The sequence below is a fragment of the Miniopterus schreibersii genome (genome assembly GCF_964146895.1).
Source record: "Miniopterus schreibersii genome assembly, chromosome: 17".
In the NCBI taxonomy this organism is placed as follows: Eukaryota; Metazoa; Chordata; class Mammalia; order Chiroptera; family Miniopteridae; genus Miniopterus; species Miniopterus schreibersii.
This window is the reverse complement of record NC_138117.1, coordinates 5,131,214-5,146,175: the sequence shown is the minus strand read 5'-3', so window position 1 is coordinate 5,146,175 and position 14,962 is coordinate 5,131,214. Positions and strand designations below refer to the sequence as shown.

General features: G+C 50.8%; 1 protein-coding gene across 2 annotated transcripts in view; it reads right to left on the bottom strand.

The window, feature by feature from the left end:
• MATN2 (matrilin 2) overlaps window positions 1-14,962 on the bottom strand; it is a 77,610-nt gene that overhangs the window by 44,786 nt on the left and 17,862 nt on the right. For both annotated transcript variants that reach the window (XM_081116985.1, XM_081116984.1), the window contains exon 3: window positions 1,701-2,270. In XM_081116985.1, the coding sequence (XP_080973111.1) occupies window positions 1,701-2,270 (570 nt within the window). The remainder of the gene's footprint in view (window positions 1-1,700; window positions 2,271-14,962) is intronic.

Below are 14,962 nucleotides of genomic sequence, written 5' to 3'. Positions count from 1 at the left end.
GGCTACAAATACCAGGCTAGGTTGATAAAGTAGGTACCAGAAAGTTAATTCAAAGCAGCCCTGCTCAGGTAATACTGAGTTTTCAGAAGGCGCAGCATAGACATGCATTTTTCAGCCCCTAAATTCTGCGTCCCCTCTCACTGGGTGGCAAAAATGGTGGCCCCTAGAATATGTAGGTTTTGGTCATCTTGTAGACAGGGCCTCAATTCACAGGACACCTGGCCTCCCAGTTTCTCAGGTGGTCCCAGGGGTGGCCTGAGAATGCAGTCTCAGGAGTCCCACCCCCCATGCCTGCTGTGGCTGGTGTGGGAATTCACTGCCCATGGCTATAAAAACATCACTGTGTCCAAGTTCATGTCCACACAGCCAACGAAAGCCAGAGCCAGGACTCGCACTCGAGGGCAGTCTGGCTCCAGAGCCTAATTTCTTCCTGGCTGCTCGATCCAGGTTCCTGCCTCACTCCCTCTGGGAGACCAAGACCCAGCAGCGCTTTGCAGCTCTGACTGAAGACATGGGCTTCAGCCCTCCTTCCCTCTGAAACCCTGTCCCCAGCCGCACCACAGCCTCCACCTCCTTGCCTGGCTCTTCGTCAGCACTTTTCAAACTGTGGGTCATGTCTCCTTAGCAGGTCACAAAATTAATAGGAAACTGGAGAGAGAGCAAGCTGACCCCTGGGAAACGCTGAGGTGGGAGGCTGGGCTGGAGGTGACTGGGAGAAGTCTAGTGAGGAAGGGGGAGGGAAGCCTTGTGGAGAGTAGGGGTAGAAAGCAAGAGAGGGAAGAAGACCCTTAAGGTGGGAAAAAGCGGCTCAAGGTCTTGGGGAGGGCCCCCTTACAGAGAAGTGAGCTGGAAAGGGGGGCACCTCCTGCCATCTTTATAGGTGGGAAGGCACCAGGACCACGTGTCGGTCCTCCCCGTACACTGGGCCTGTCTGTTGAGAAAACATCCAGTGCCAGCACCACCATGGGCACATGCTTGTGTTCCACCCATCCAAGGAGAAATGATGCCATTATTTTTGCCCTCCCAGTCCCATCCCTACCCCAGCGCATGAATTCCAACTTAGGAAATGCGAGGATAGTCCAATGTACTGGAGGAAACTGTCACAATCAATGTTTATTCATCCTGCAGTTTGGGTTTAAATGTCCCTTCCACCCTGGCCCATTTGGGTCAGTGGTTAGAGCATCGGCCTGCGGACTGAAGGGTCCCGGCTTCAATTCCGGCCAAGGGCATGGACCTCGGTTGCAGGCTCGATCCCTGGCCCCCGTCAGGGCACGTGAGGGAGGCAATCAATCAATGTGTCTCTCCCCCATCAATGTCTCTCTCTCTCTCCCTTCCACCCTCTCTGAAAAGCAATGGGAAAAATATCCTTGGGTGAAGATTAAAAATAAATAAATAAATAAATGTCCCTTTCCCAGGGAAGTCTCCCTGGGAACCCTGTGCTAGGCCAGGCCCTGCCCTGAGTTCTTCCTCCATTACACTGTTGTAACTGTGGTTACTCACTTATTTGTGTAATTTTATGCTTAATATCTGTCTCCTTTGCCAGAGTATCAACCCCCTAAAAACATCCTATCTCTCTTGGCCTTTGCTGAACACCCCCTGCAGACACAGTCCCTGGGGTGAGACAGCACAGAGCGAGCCCTGGAAGATGAATGTATAGATCGTAATGATGCCCCTGGAGGAGCCACGGGGGCAGGACTTACTGCACAACTTGTTCTGGAACACTGAGGTCAGCGACTCCATCTGGCTGAAGTTGGCCACCAGGAAGACGTGGTCCTCGTGGGGCTCGCTCCCGATGGCCTTCAGCGTGTTGAGGTCCACCTGGCCCACGCCAATGGCAAAGATCAGGATGCCTGTGTCCCGTGCCTTTGCAGCCACCTCGGCCACAGAGTCCTGCGGCCTCCCATCCGTCACGATCATGATGACCCGAGGCACGTGCTCCCTCAGGGGACGGGCCCCCTCTGCTTCCGAGAAAGCAATGTTCAGGGCATACTGGATGGCCAGCCCGGTCATGGTGCCCGTGGACAGGTGCCGCATCCTCTTGACGGCGCGCTCCACCTCGGACTTCCTCTTGAAGGTCTTGAGGGAGAACTCGTTCTTCACGGTGCTGCCGTACTGGAGCAGGCCCACTCGGGTGACGTCAGGGCCGATGTCCAGGAACTGCAAGATGTCCATGATGAACTCCTTGACCTTGGCGTAGTCGTGCGTGTTGACGCTGCGGGAGCTGTCGATGATGAAGACCAGGTCTGCCCGCTTGTTTTCGCAGGAGCTCCCTGGGGAAAGAGGGGAGGTCAAACGCCTTGGGAGAGCATGCGGGACGCGGTGCCAGTTGGCTGTTGCTGGAAATCACAGGGCTTGGGTTCGCCTTTCCCATCTCCGATCTTTACCGGTTTTTCTTCACACTTGGAAAAGTTGTAAGGGCGTATGTGAAAGTCGGGTGTGCACGCGCATGACTGCCTGACCGTGAGTATTGGCTACAAACAAACACTATTACTTTTCACAAGATAAATGAACCCTTGAGTTTCTAGAAAGTCATCAATGCACTTTTCAAGTGGCCAAACCCCTGATCAGGGTCGAGATGATTTCATTATTTACCGTATGCCACAGAAGTTTGCCCAGACACTGCGGGGAATACAGAAGACGCTTAGGAGAGGGACCATGTCAAGGGGCTTACAGTCTACCTGGGGGGACTTAGCTAATGGAACAAGTGAAAGGATAGCTACTATAAAACTGGGTGATGCTGACACTAGCTGTGCAGAGAACACGGATATCAGTGGGCTGGGGTCAAGGAGAAAGGACGTGAGCGAGCCTTATGGATGCACAGTGTTTGAACTGAGAGAAGGCACACATGGAGGGGGGGATAGTAGGATAAATAATGAAGGAACTGCTAGGAGTCGCAGGTAGGAATTAAGTTGGAGTAACCTGAAGCCAGTTGTAAAAGGCCTTTAAATTCAGACTGAGAAATGTGTACATGATGCCACCAGTGGTGGACATAACATGGTTACCATCGTATGATGTAATTTATCTCTTCTGTAGAGAAGCTATGTAATAAAAAGTCAGTTGAGCCCTGGCCAGTTTGGAGCATCGGTCCGTGGACTGAAGGGTCCCGGGCTCAATTCTGGCCAAGGGCAAATACCTCGGTGGCAGGCTCAATCCCCAGCCCAGCTCGGGGTGCGTGCAGGAGGCAACCAATAGATGTGTCTCTCTCATCAATGTTTCTCTCTCTCTCTCTCCCACTTCCACTCTCCATAAAAAGCAATGGAAAAAATATCCTCAGGTAAGGATTAAAAAAAAAAAAAAGTCTACTGAGTGTGGTAGTGGTTTGCAGGGTGGGTGATCCAGACCGTTGCTGCACTAACCTGGCTGAGAGGGGACTCGACCTCAATCAGGGCAGTGGTGGGAACGGATAAGGGACCCGGCCAAGAAGCATTTCAACAGAGGACACAGATAAATTGGAAAAAGGCAAATGTTAAGTCTCTCCCTAATCACAACCACCACCAGACTTATTCCGTAAGCACCCAAGAAGGCGGCTACGTGAGGTTTGAACCCGCAGATGGAACTCGCTGCGTCCTGGGACAAAGATGACATTGGGTGAGATGAGAGACCTCAGGGGACGGCAGCTGGGCATTCCTGGTGGAATTTCTCCGACGCTCTGAGCCACTGCCTCCAGCCAGGGGGAGTTCCTCCTCCCTTCCCCAGACTTTGCAGCTAAATCCACATTTAATAGAGATTAGAAAAGGAATCCTAAATGCTTGCCCTAAATCCCAACCACCACAGCTGCAAGAAAGAGAGAGAAAGCCAAAAATGAAACAGTGTATCCAGTCATTAAAATGAGAATAAGAAAGCCCATGAGGTCATCCCGTCCAGGCCAGCTTGCCAGGCCGCGACTCACCGGGCGCCCGCGCACACCCCGCGTCCCTTGCAGCCCCACAGTCGAACAATTTTAGGGGAAGCAGCACCTCCAGATGCCAGTATCCCGGCAGGAAACCCACTTCCTGCCATGCCCACGTGTAGCACTGGGGGCTGTGTGAATTTAAGGTGAGTTTCTCAAACCAGAGGCCCCAGAAACTGCCTTTGAGGACTCTGGCATAAGATCAATATAAAACCTGGCATTTGTAGGATGTTTCCAAATCTTTTTTTTCCACAGGCCTTTTATCACTATGATCTCATTTGCTTTGCAGAGCCAGCTCTTGGCAAAAGAGCTGATGATATCAGACCCATTGGACAGATGAGAAAATGGAGGTGCTGAGAGTTTGAAAACTTTTTCTAATTTAGAAAAACGATATGGAGACAACCACCTCATTGGGTGGTTGTGAGAATTTAAGCAAACAACCCAGCCCAGCCCTGAGCCCCAGAGGCTGTGTCCACCCTGAAGGGCACCTGGAAGGGATGCCTTTTTCTAATTTTCTAGCATGTGGCCTTGGGTTGGAGCTGCAGATGAGAGACCCACAGGTCCCAAGAAAGAAGCAAGGTCCAGGAGCAAGGCTGAGGGTTCTCTCGAGCCTCACCTGCCCCACCCTTGATGTCTCCCACCTCTGATGTGTGAACTTGCTTCAGGGAGACCGTGGCCCCAAGTTCCCCCCTGCTGAGAACCGGGAGCAGGCTCAGACCCTGCCAGGGAAGAGTGTACTCAGAGGGCTCCTTGGGAGGGAGGGTGGCAGACAGTGGACTATTCCCTGGGAACTGTCTTCCTCTTTGGAGATAGGGAATGAGTGCTCCTGGGGCTGGGATTCTTACTGCGGGTCTAGTCACAGTGCTCATATCCCACCAAGCGTCACAATCAGTTTACAGGGAGGCCTGGAAACTCCACGGGGAAGTGTGTGCTACATGGATTCGTTCCTGTCAAAACAAATGGGCAGTTTTCACAACGCCTGGACGTTTACAAAAATACCACAAAGGTTCAAAATGTTGTTGGAGGTAACAAGGGAGCTGTGACTGTGAGCTGAAAGCGAGTCCTGGCAGCCCAAGGGGTGGAGTTTCCTTAGAGTTTCTGATTCTGTAGGTTTCGGGTGGTACCTGAAAACCTGTCTTTCTAGCAAGTTCCTGGGTGAAGCCACTGTTGCTGCTCTGGGGACCACACTCTGAGAACCCCCAGCTTAGGCATAAAGGGCTCTCTAGAGAGAAGACGTTCTGGCGAGTTGTGACCTCACCATCTCACTGAGATGTCCCCAACATGGGAAACGAGTCTCGTCCACAGGGCAGCTGTGCAGTCAGGAAAGCAGTAAGTCCTCAGTCAACCTTGGTGGAATTCACTGAGGCTCAGGGACTCGTAGACTAATAAAATCCTTAGAGATAAAGGGGTCCAATGGAGTCTAAGTCACTCACTTTCCAGAAGGGGAAACTGAGGTTCAGAGAGGTGACTCTGTGTCCAAGAGGCCTTATGTCTCATTAGGGTCAGACCTGGGGTTACACCGATGCCTTTCCCACCACTTTACAGCAGGTGTCTTGTAAAATTCTCTGTACAGCATGAGCTGGCATTTCAACAGGAGCCTGGTAAACACCTGGGGGCATCCTGAAATACTTGCTGTGAGGAACCGAGAGCTTCTCCACAACGGGATGCTGGGAGATGTTTCCAGAGAACAACTCTTCTCTGTGTGTTCCCTTCACGCTCTGGTTCTGGTCAGTGGCACCCCTGTCCTTTAGTCTGGGAGAACACACAACAACCTTCCTTCTGGATGCACACAACAGGCTTTCAACAGCAACTGGAAGAGGGTTTGTGAGCACATCATAACATGTCAACCCTTGAGGCCTAAGGTGACGGCGTCTGACCCTGTCGACAGCACTTCCAGCAGCATCAGCTTGACTCCCAAGCCCACACGTTGGCCAAGCTGAGTGTCTCTTGCCCTTGCCGTGAAGGTGAACCTGAGCCAGGACAATTTTAAGCAACATTCCCGCCTATGCAACCTTGGAACTATCTCCTCCTCTCAGGGTTGCTGATTTGTTGCTAATCAGCCTCCCTCCCTCCAGCTAAATTCAATCATGACTGTGTAATTGTACAGTAAATATTTGGTGCCATCTGCCTGGGAAGATCCGGGCAGATTTGGAGAAGGGAGTGGCGTTAATAAGGGGAAAATAATGTCATCCGGAGGCCGAGAGGGAGCTCTGAAGTGCGCAGGGAAACAGAAGTAGAGTCCCGTGGTCTTTGTGCAAGTCTAGCCTCTGCTACTTTCTGTCCATGTGGCCTTGAGCCTCCACTTAACCCCTTTGACCCACGGTCTCCTCTTCTGTGAAGTGGGGATATAACACTTCCCAGGGCTGTTGTAGGACTCAAAAGAGTACAGAATAATAACTTATAGCTGCTATTTATTGAGCATTTAATAAGTACCGGGCCTTGTTCTGACTACTTCCCTATGTTAGCTTATTTATTTCTCACACCCACCTTAGGGAGTAGGTGCTCTTACTATTCCCATTTTGCAGATGAAGACAGTGAGGCCAGAAAGGTTAAATAAGTAGCTCAGGGCCTCATGCTTAGGGAGAAGAAGAACAGGGATCTGAACCCCATCCATCCTGTCTGGCTCCGTAGCCCATGCTTTTAACCCACCGAGCAACACTCAGAAATGATGTTGTCTCTTAGACCTGCCATCCCCAGTGTACTCAAGGTGCACCAGGACGGCACCAGTTCTGTGGGGTCAGTTCTTTCCTTCCCTGGAGGCACGGGGCCTGAAAGCTATTGCCCAAACTTGCCTGCCTCCTGCCAAGTGCTTCTCTTCTGCTAAATGTCTATTTGTGGTTTTTTTATTTAATAAAATGATGAAAACAGATGCTCGCCTCCCTGAAATCAGGCTGCTAGTCATTCCCATTCTCACTCCCTTGACAAGCGCTCATTGAGAGATCAGTAGGAGCAAGGCCCGTGGGAGGCTGAGGATGGGACGGGTGAGATGCAGAGCCAAGGCCGTGGGTCTTTGAGGGACTGTGGGAAGCAGGGGGTAGACAAAAGGCAAATGCCCAGGCTGGGGTGGGGGAGGGAAATGGGTTTCAGAAAATGCCATGTTTCATACCCATTCTCAGCAAAGTTCCCACAAGCAGATGATTCATGGGAGCTTAAAAAAAACCTGTAGAAAATTCACTGATACATGTGAAAAATGTAACCGTTTCCAGGACAGTGCAAGAGCACATGGACTAGGAAACACATATGATTTCCGAGCAGCATTAAAGGCTGACTGGAGGGTGGCGATCATGAAATTGAACTGAGATCAATAACAGGGTGTGTGTTTTGCTCCAGCTACACTGGGCTGCACAGGAATAGGGGGAAAGCAGGCAAACATCGATTTCACCGGGGCTGTCAGCCAAGCGAGAGTGATGAAGCGAGTGAGTGGCAAAGGCCATCGACGGGGTGACTATAATGATTTCTTGTGGAATTAAACTAGGGGAGCAGGGAGTAGAGGAAATGAGGGGGTGAAGAACAGAGAAGTAGCAGGATCGATGGACTGAAGGCCCAGGTAAGGTCACAGGTTATTGAAGTTGGAATATACTAGAAGGTGTTAGGAGGGGTGAGCTGGGAAGACAGGAGGTTTAAACTGAGGTTATGATGGGACTGCAGTTATTATAATTACAGGGTCAAGAGAATAAGGGGGGCAGTGGCTGAGATACAGCGAGGATAAGAATACTGGAGGAACGGAAGTCAAAGCTACTGACGGGTCATTCGTGCGCATGTTGAAATCACCAAGAATTATGGCAGCAGTAACGCCGGAGACAGTGGCAGTGAGCCAGGACCTAAAGCTGTGCTAGGAATAATCACAAGGATTTTTAATTCCCTAAGAATGACCAGAATCCCTATGAAGCAGATGAAAGTGTCATAAAGGGACAGAGAAAAAAACAAGCTTATCGCAAGTTGCAAAGGGACACTGGGGAAAAAAATTAAGGCTGTTTTATTATGAGAGGGAGGGAGGGAGAGAGAGAGGAGAGAGGGAGGGGAGAGAGAGAGATGTGGCTCCTGTGGCCACCTCGGGTCATTCTGTCCCCATGTACCTCCAGATTGTGACTAGCTCTCGGAGATTTCAGGCGATTTCATGGATATCTCAGAGGCAGTTCGGACTATCTTTGATTTTTGCCCCCAGCATGACTTAACCTGCAAGCCCCCTGCATTTAGGGCCCTAACTGGGGCACTGACTTGGCCAGGCTGGAGAGCCCAGTCGATTCTTCCCTCTCCAGGTTCCTCGTCAGCCAGCCACCAGCTGCTGGCCACCGCGCCAGACAGTTCTCAGCGCACTCGACGGGCCACGGCTTTCTCTGAATGAATCATGCGCTGCTCACATCTTCCCCCAGAACCACTGGGGACACCCTGAAAACGCGATTGTACTGTATTAGGGAGACATCCTGGACTCCTTAATGGGACCTAAGACACATCTTAGATTCAATTAGCCAATCATTCCCCGCTTGGTAACATTTTCCAGACATTTGTGCAAATCTGGGGGGCACTTGTAGTTCTCTCTACACCAATACGTACGATGCTGGGAGGAACCGCTAACAAGCCAAATAACAGAGCCAGGGCCGGAAAGGGTTTCTGAGGGCCAGAATCAAATGCCAAAGCTAGCAAGATGGATCTAACTGGTATAAATGTCAAGTCCTGCACGTAAGGCTCAAAAAACCGCCTGTATAAACCATAGGAAAGGAGACGCCTGGATGGATAGCCAGTCACATGATAAAATCTCAAACCCTGGTGGCAAGTCCCAAGCCTTGTCTGTCACAGAGCCCAGAGTCCAGGGGAGAGGATGGTGTCAGGGGACCCCTTCCTGCACCCCAGCACCCACCCACGACCAGGAGAAACCTTGTAAATGTGGCAACTGTATGTCCGGGGTTCTCTCGTGTTCTCGCCCACATTCTGTCCCAATGTGTGTGTCTGATATGCCCTGGCTTTCAACTAGGTTCAGAAAATGAACAAGGTGGGGACCATTAGTATCCTGCCTTCCCGATGAGGACCCTGAGGCTTAGCTTAAATAACCAGTCCACTGGCACGGAGCAAATGAGCGACTTCAAACCCAGCTAGTCTGAGTCTAGTCCCTGCATTTCTAGTGAAGAGTCTCCTCTGAGCAGGAAAATGTCCTAGAGAAGAGCCTTACCCGTTACCCTCCCAGTTACCAGCTAATAAATTCATCTCCAGATAAATGTGGAGAGGACCAGAAGAGACTGGAATGAGACCCAGGAGTTAAAGCTCAACTCCAGACACACTCCCTAAGTCTAAATGGCCTCTTCACCCTCTGCCCTGGGCCAGTGCCCCGGGGGCTTCCCTTGCCTTAGGCTCCAGAGGTTCACCTGCTGCACCTACCCCAGCCCAGAAGTGCCTTCTGCTGGGCCAGGTAGATGATAGTAAGCACAGTTAACTTAATATGCAGCCATGTCACCCCCAAAATACCGTGTTTACCAGCCTGCAAGCTCCCTCAAATCATAATGCAAACCTCTGAGGTCACAACTGGTCCTCCTTCACCTCCACTTGGCCAATGCCTGGCTCACGGCTGGCACATGGAAGGCAGCGGACTGAAGGCACTAGGGCAGAGCTGTGGGGATGCTGCAGACATGGAGAAGTTGCAGTCCCTGGCCTCGGGGGGCTTACAGCCCAGGGGGTCAGCAAGACAAGCATACAAATGACTGCAGAATGAGGCAGGGTAAGATGAATGATTATTAGATAATCCTAATCATGACATTTGCTTAGCCCGAGCAGCCTCAATCACAAAGAACAGCCACTAGAGCTTGTACTTCTGATTGAGGAGGCATGAACCCAGCAACGAGAGAGAGCAGATACAGGAGTCCCCCCTCATCTGCAGTGTCACCTTCTGCAGTTCGTTACCCGCCGTCAACCACAGACTGATAATATTAAATGGGAATTTTCAGAAATAATCAATTCATCACTTTTAAATTCTATGCCATTCTGAGTAGCGCGATGAAATCTCGCAACGCCCCCACCTGGGAAGTGAATCATCCCCTTGTCCAGCATATCCACGCTGTATATGCTCCCTGCCCATTAATTATCAGAGAGAGAGAGAGAGACCACATTCACATAACTTTTACTCCAGTATATTGTTAAAATTCTTCTATTTTATTATTAGTTATTATTGTCAATCTCTTACCATGCCTAATTTATAAATTAAACTTTATCACAGGTATGTATGTATAGGAAAAAACGTAGGAAGGATCTGGTACTACCCACGGTTTCAGGCATCCACTGGGGTTCTTGAACATACCCCCACAGATAAAGGATGCCTACTGCAATCTCTTTTTCTTGGCCAGCTACTCAGAATAAAGGTAACAATATACATGCAGATGGAGGGGGTTTCCGTGGTCTTCCCCCACATACACCTGCTCCAAATGCCTGGTTGGAGAAGAAAGTAAGAGATGATCGGTGGGCAAGGGATGCTGCAGCTGGCCAGGCTCCCTGCACCCCGTTTTCTTCCCTTGGCTCTGTGTGATTTTTATCAGAGACCCACTTGTCCCAATGAGCTGTGCGAAAAGCCATTGATACCACTCAAGGAGTCATGTACCATGTGCTTTTCTCAGGGACACATGAGATATGGTCTCAATGTTGACCTTTATTCTAGGAACTTCTTTCCGACATCTACAGGCAGAACAACAGTTCACGGCAAATGCTGAAATTTCAGTATTGTCAGGTGTGCTCCGTGCACACTTACCAGCTGTTACCAAGAAGAGCATTTGCAGAGCAGAGAGAGATGGGTGTCCAGGGAGGGATGGAGTCAGTCAACCTGGCTGTAGACACACACACTGTGAAGTTGTTGGGTTTTTTAAATAAGTTTTTATTTATTTCAGAGAAGAAGGGAGCAGGAGAAAGATAGAAACATCGATGTTGCCTCCTGCATACCCCCTACTGGGGATTGAGCCCCCAACCAGGGCATGTGCCGTGACTAGGAATAGAACCAGCGACCTCCTGGCATGTGGGCCAACATTCAACCAACTGAGCCACACCGGCTGGGCCATGCTGTGAAGTTTTTAAGCAAAATGCACTTGCTAATGTCATGATGAGACTTCTCTGTACATTTCCTTTTCGTTTGTTTCAAGAAGGTTCTGGCGAATGAGCCTGCGTCTCTGGGTAGCAGTGATGCTCCATAAATTGGAGACATGGGCCAATGGGGCCCCGAGGAATTCTGGGTTGACACTAGCTCAAATTTCATTTGTCCCTGCTGACTGTCATAAATTCCTTTAGGAACACAGCTCGCTAAGGCCAGCAAAATGGAAAAGAAAGAAAGAAAAAATATGCCACATCACACCAGCCTCCTCTAGTAACTGTTACAGGAGCTGAAAGAAAAGAGACGTCGTATGAGGCTCAACAACCGTGGTTTCCAGAACCCTGGACAATTTTCTTTGTGAGGAAGCCAAAGAGAGAACTGCCCCAGGTTAACCCTGGAGAAAGTAGCTTCCAGGGAATTGAATTTCCTTGCAAGGTAAAGCCGTTTGCTAAAGTTTCACTTTGGAAAAGTCTCCTCTCAGAGTGTATCTTACAACAGGCTTTCTCTTAACCGGTGAGAAGTATAAAGAAGCCCTGAAAGAGCCGATGGTTTGAAACCTCGCTGGCTTACAGAATACGATCGGTATTCTGGATCAAAACCCCTCTCACCATCTTTCTCCCTTTCCCAAACTGAGAAATGACTCATATCCTATCTTAGAACTGTAACGCGCACACACACACACACACACACACACAGCCTCCCCCAGCACGAGACAGTAGAAAGGACTGGAAAACAGGTGATTTCTTCCCTCTGCAAAGTGAACAACAGCGTACGTGGCGTTTGAAAAGCGAAATGGCATTTGACCCATAGGAGCGTTTTAACTTTCTTAATAAGTTGGACAACTGCCCCATCTGCTTCCTGAGCGTTCGGCCAGTGGAATCAGCAGCGGAGCCGCGGCCCGGGAGCAGCGACGCGGCCAGGCGGCGAGCGGCGAGCGCCAGGAGGGAGAGGCCCCGACACGTCGCGCCTGGCCCCGGGCGGGCGGCAGCCCTCCAGCAGCAAGGGCAAAGCTGGCGGCCGGGACGCCCCTCTCATCATTCAGGTCTGGCCGAGTTACGCGAACACGGGAAACCCCCCTTTGCGCTAAGGGCTGGGGATACAGAATGAGAACCAAGCTGGGCCTAGAAGGAGCTGATCACCTTGCAGAGAAGACAGATTCATGACTGATAAAAACATGAGCAACCAGAGCACCGATCCCACGACGGTGGGTGGGAGATGCGCAAAGAAGCTGATGGGTACAACATTAAATTGTTTTATAGAATTCTGTTATTATAGGATGAGCGGGTTTTGGCCAGGCAGAGGTGGGGTGGGCATTTTAGGCGGAGGGTCAGCATGAGCGAAGGCCTGGAGGCCAGAGCACAGGGGGTGCACACGAGCGTGGGCAACTGCAGGTGACGTGGTGTGGCTGAATCTCAAAGAACAGGATGGGCCCCTGGCCGGTCTGGCTCCGTGGTTAGAGTGTCGGCCCATGGACTGAAGGGTCCTGGGTTCAATTCCAGCCTCTCCCCCCTGAAACCTCTGCATGCACACCTCCATCCCGCTCTCCACAGTGACTCCCCAGGCACCTAGATTGCTCTCTCTAGGACAAGTTCATTCGGAAACTTGTCCTCTCTCCCCACTTCAATACAACGCTTCATTTCCTCCATTCTTATTTCACTTGGCTTAGGTTTCCACTCCCTAAAATACACGGAGATGGTATATTACACAAAAGGAAAATTATTGAGCCAGCAATCTGTTTCCTCATCACACACAGCGCTTGAGCAAATGCTCAGCTCCAGCTGCTTTAGTTGACTCCGTTCCGCTTAATGCCAAATGTCAGGGTTGCTATGGAAGTCAGAAATAACGTTTCAGGAATCCCTCACACCCTTGGTGACTTTGGTTTCTAGGCTGTTCTACAAATAGTCTTTCTTGCAGCTAATCATGAAGATGAAGATCAATGAGGCCGCACATTTAATGAACTGAAACAGTATTACTTACAGACCTGATCACTGCAAAGCACCGAGGACATGCATTTTGAAGTTGAAAAGGGACCTCAAAGACCGCATTCAATCTCCCCGGTCTACAAATGTGGTGCAACGGTGGGCAGCCTTCTGTCTCCCAGGACACCCCCGTCCCCCCACACCACACACATTCTCCACCCTGGGCAAGTCACCTGCTCTCTCTAACGTTCAGGCTTCTCTTCTGCAACATGGAGACAATGACTGTACCTGCCTCTTAGGGTTGTCATGAGGATTAAATGAGTAAATATATGTAACAGGATGGTGCCTGGCACAAATAGTCAAAGAACCATTTATATTTGTTATTAGTATTATTACTCCCACCTGGTACTGTGTTGAGAACTATATGGTAGCAAGGCGCCGCTGCAAAGAAAGCCCTGGACTGGGCGTCCAGGGAGCCGTGTTCTGGTCCCCACCCTGCCACCAGCTAGAAGACTGGGGCCACGTACCCTTTCTTTTTTGACTACGGCACTTTGATCTTTGGGGCCGGACTGAATGGGGCCTCTCAGTTCCTTTCCAGCTTTGGATGCTCTGCTGCTTCTCACAACCACCATTTGTGAGGTAGCAAAACTGCACGTATGAGTGAATCTGATGGTACAACTTTTCCCATTTTAAAAATAAAATTCATTAAACTGTCTTGCTAATTACACATAGTCTCTAAAGTTCTCATGTCTATAGAGGTTCTTCTCTAAAGCCAACATCTGATTTAAGGTTGGAAGAGAAAAAAACTGCTACTTTATCTTTAAATCAGTGGATGTTCAAATAGATAAATAAAAATGAATATTAATAATGTGAATGAATGTCACCTCATTTATTCGGTACACATTATTGGGGGGCTACCATGCCAGGTGCTTTAGACCGCAGATGAAAAGACCTGATTCCTAGCTTTACAGAGTAGAGTGGGATCTGTTAACAGCACTTGGTAACGTGTGAAGTGTTTTTAATAATATATTTTTAAATCAACACGCCGACAGGCGGGGGGAGGCCCAGGAGCCACAGTTGACTAGGAGCTCAGTAAGGAAAGGGGATGATGCCCTGGCCAGTTTGGCTCAGTGGTTTAGAGCATCAGCCCTCGGACTAAAGGGTCCTGGGTTCGATTCTGCCCAGGGGCACATACCTCGGGTGCAGGCTCCATACCCAGCTCCGCTCGGGGCCGTGCCAGGGAGGCAACCAATTGATGTGTCTCTCTCACACTGCTGTTTCTCTTTCTCTCCCATCCTTCCACTCTCTCTGAAAAGCGATGGAAAAAATACCCTCAGGTGAGGGTTAAGAGGAGGAGAGGAAGAAACGGGGACAACAGCACTGTCGGGAAAAGAGAAGCCACCCAGGCTGTGCCTCTGCAGAGCTAGAGGGTCCTGAGCGCGGAACAACGGTCCAGGACACCATCCTGTACTTAAGGGAAACGTGCACAGGGTCACTTCTCCCTCCTGCCAGTTGGGCATCTCAGCGGGACGTGCCTTTGGACGCCTCCCAGACACCCGTGTGAGCGCAGAGCTGGAACCCACACGGCCCTCGGTGTGTATCTGCTGAGCACGCCAAGTTTCAGCCACTGTGGCCGTGGGGTTGTTTTATGTCGCAGAGGCCTGCAGGCGGGGGTTGTGCCCGTCTCGCCCGTGTCTGGGGCTGGTTGGTTGGTGATTCTGTGCCAGCCCTGACTCACTCTGACCACTGGCTGGGGCGAGTGTCTACGTGAGCAGGACCATGTGGCAAGAGGGGGAGGCCCCACGCAGCGCCGGGGGACACGGCTGAGTCCCGGGCTGCTGCTGGTCCCTCGCTCCACCTTAGAGGAGCAACAGTGTCCCTGGGCTCCGGTCCCCTCATCCCAGCTTCTTAACTGTCCACGGCAGCCTGGAGAAGCCCAGGACCCCTTCTGGGAATAAACATTTTAAACACCTCAAATAAAACGCAATAGCCTCGAGGATGGCCGTTACCGACAGAGCTGGGGAATGCCTGTCGGCCAAGATGCGGAGGGGGGAGCCTGACGCATCGCTGGGGGTGCACAGCGGCGCTGCT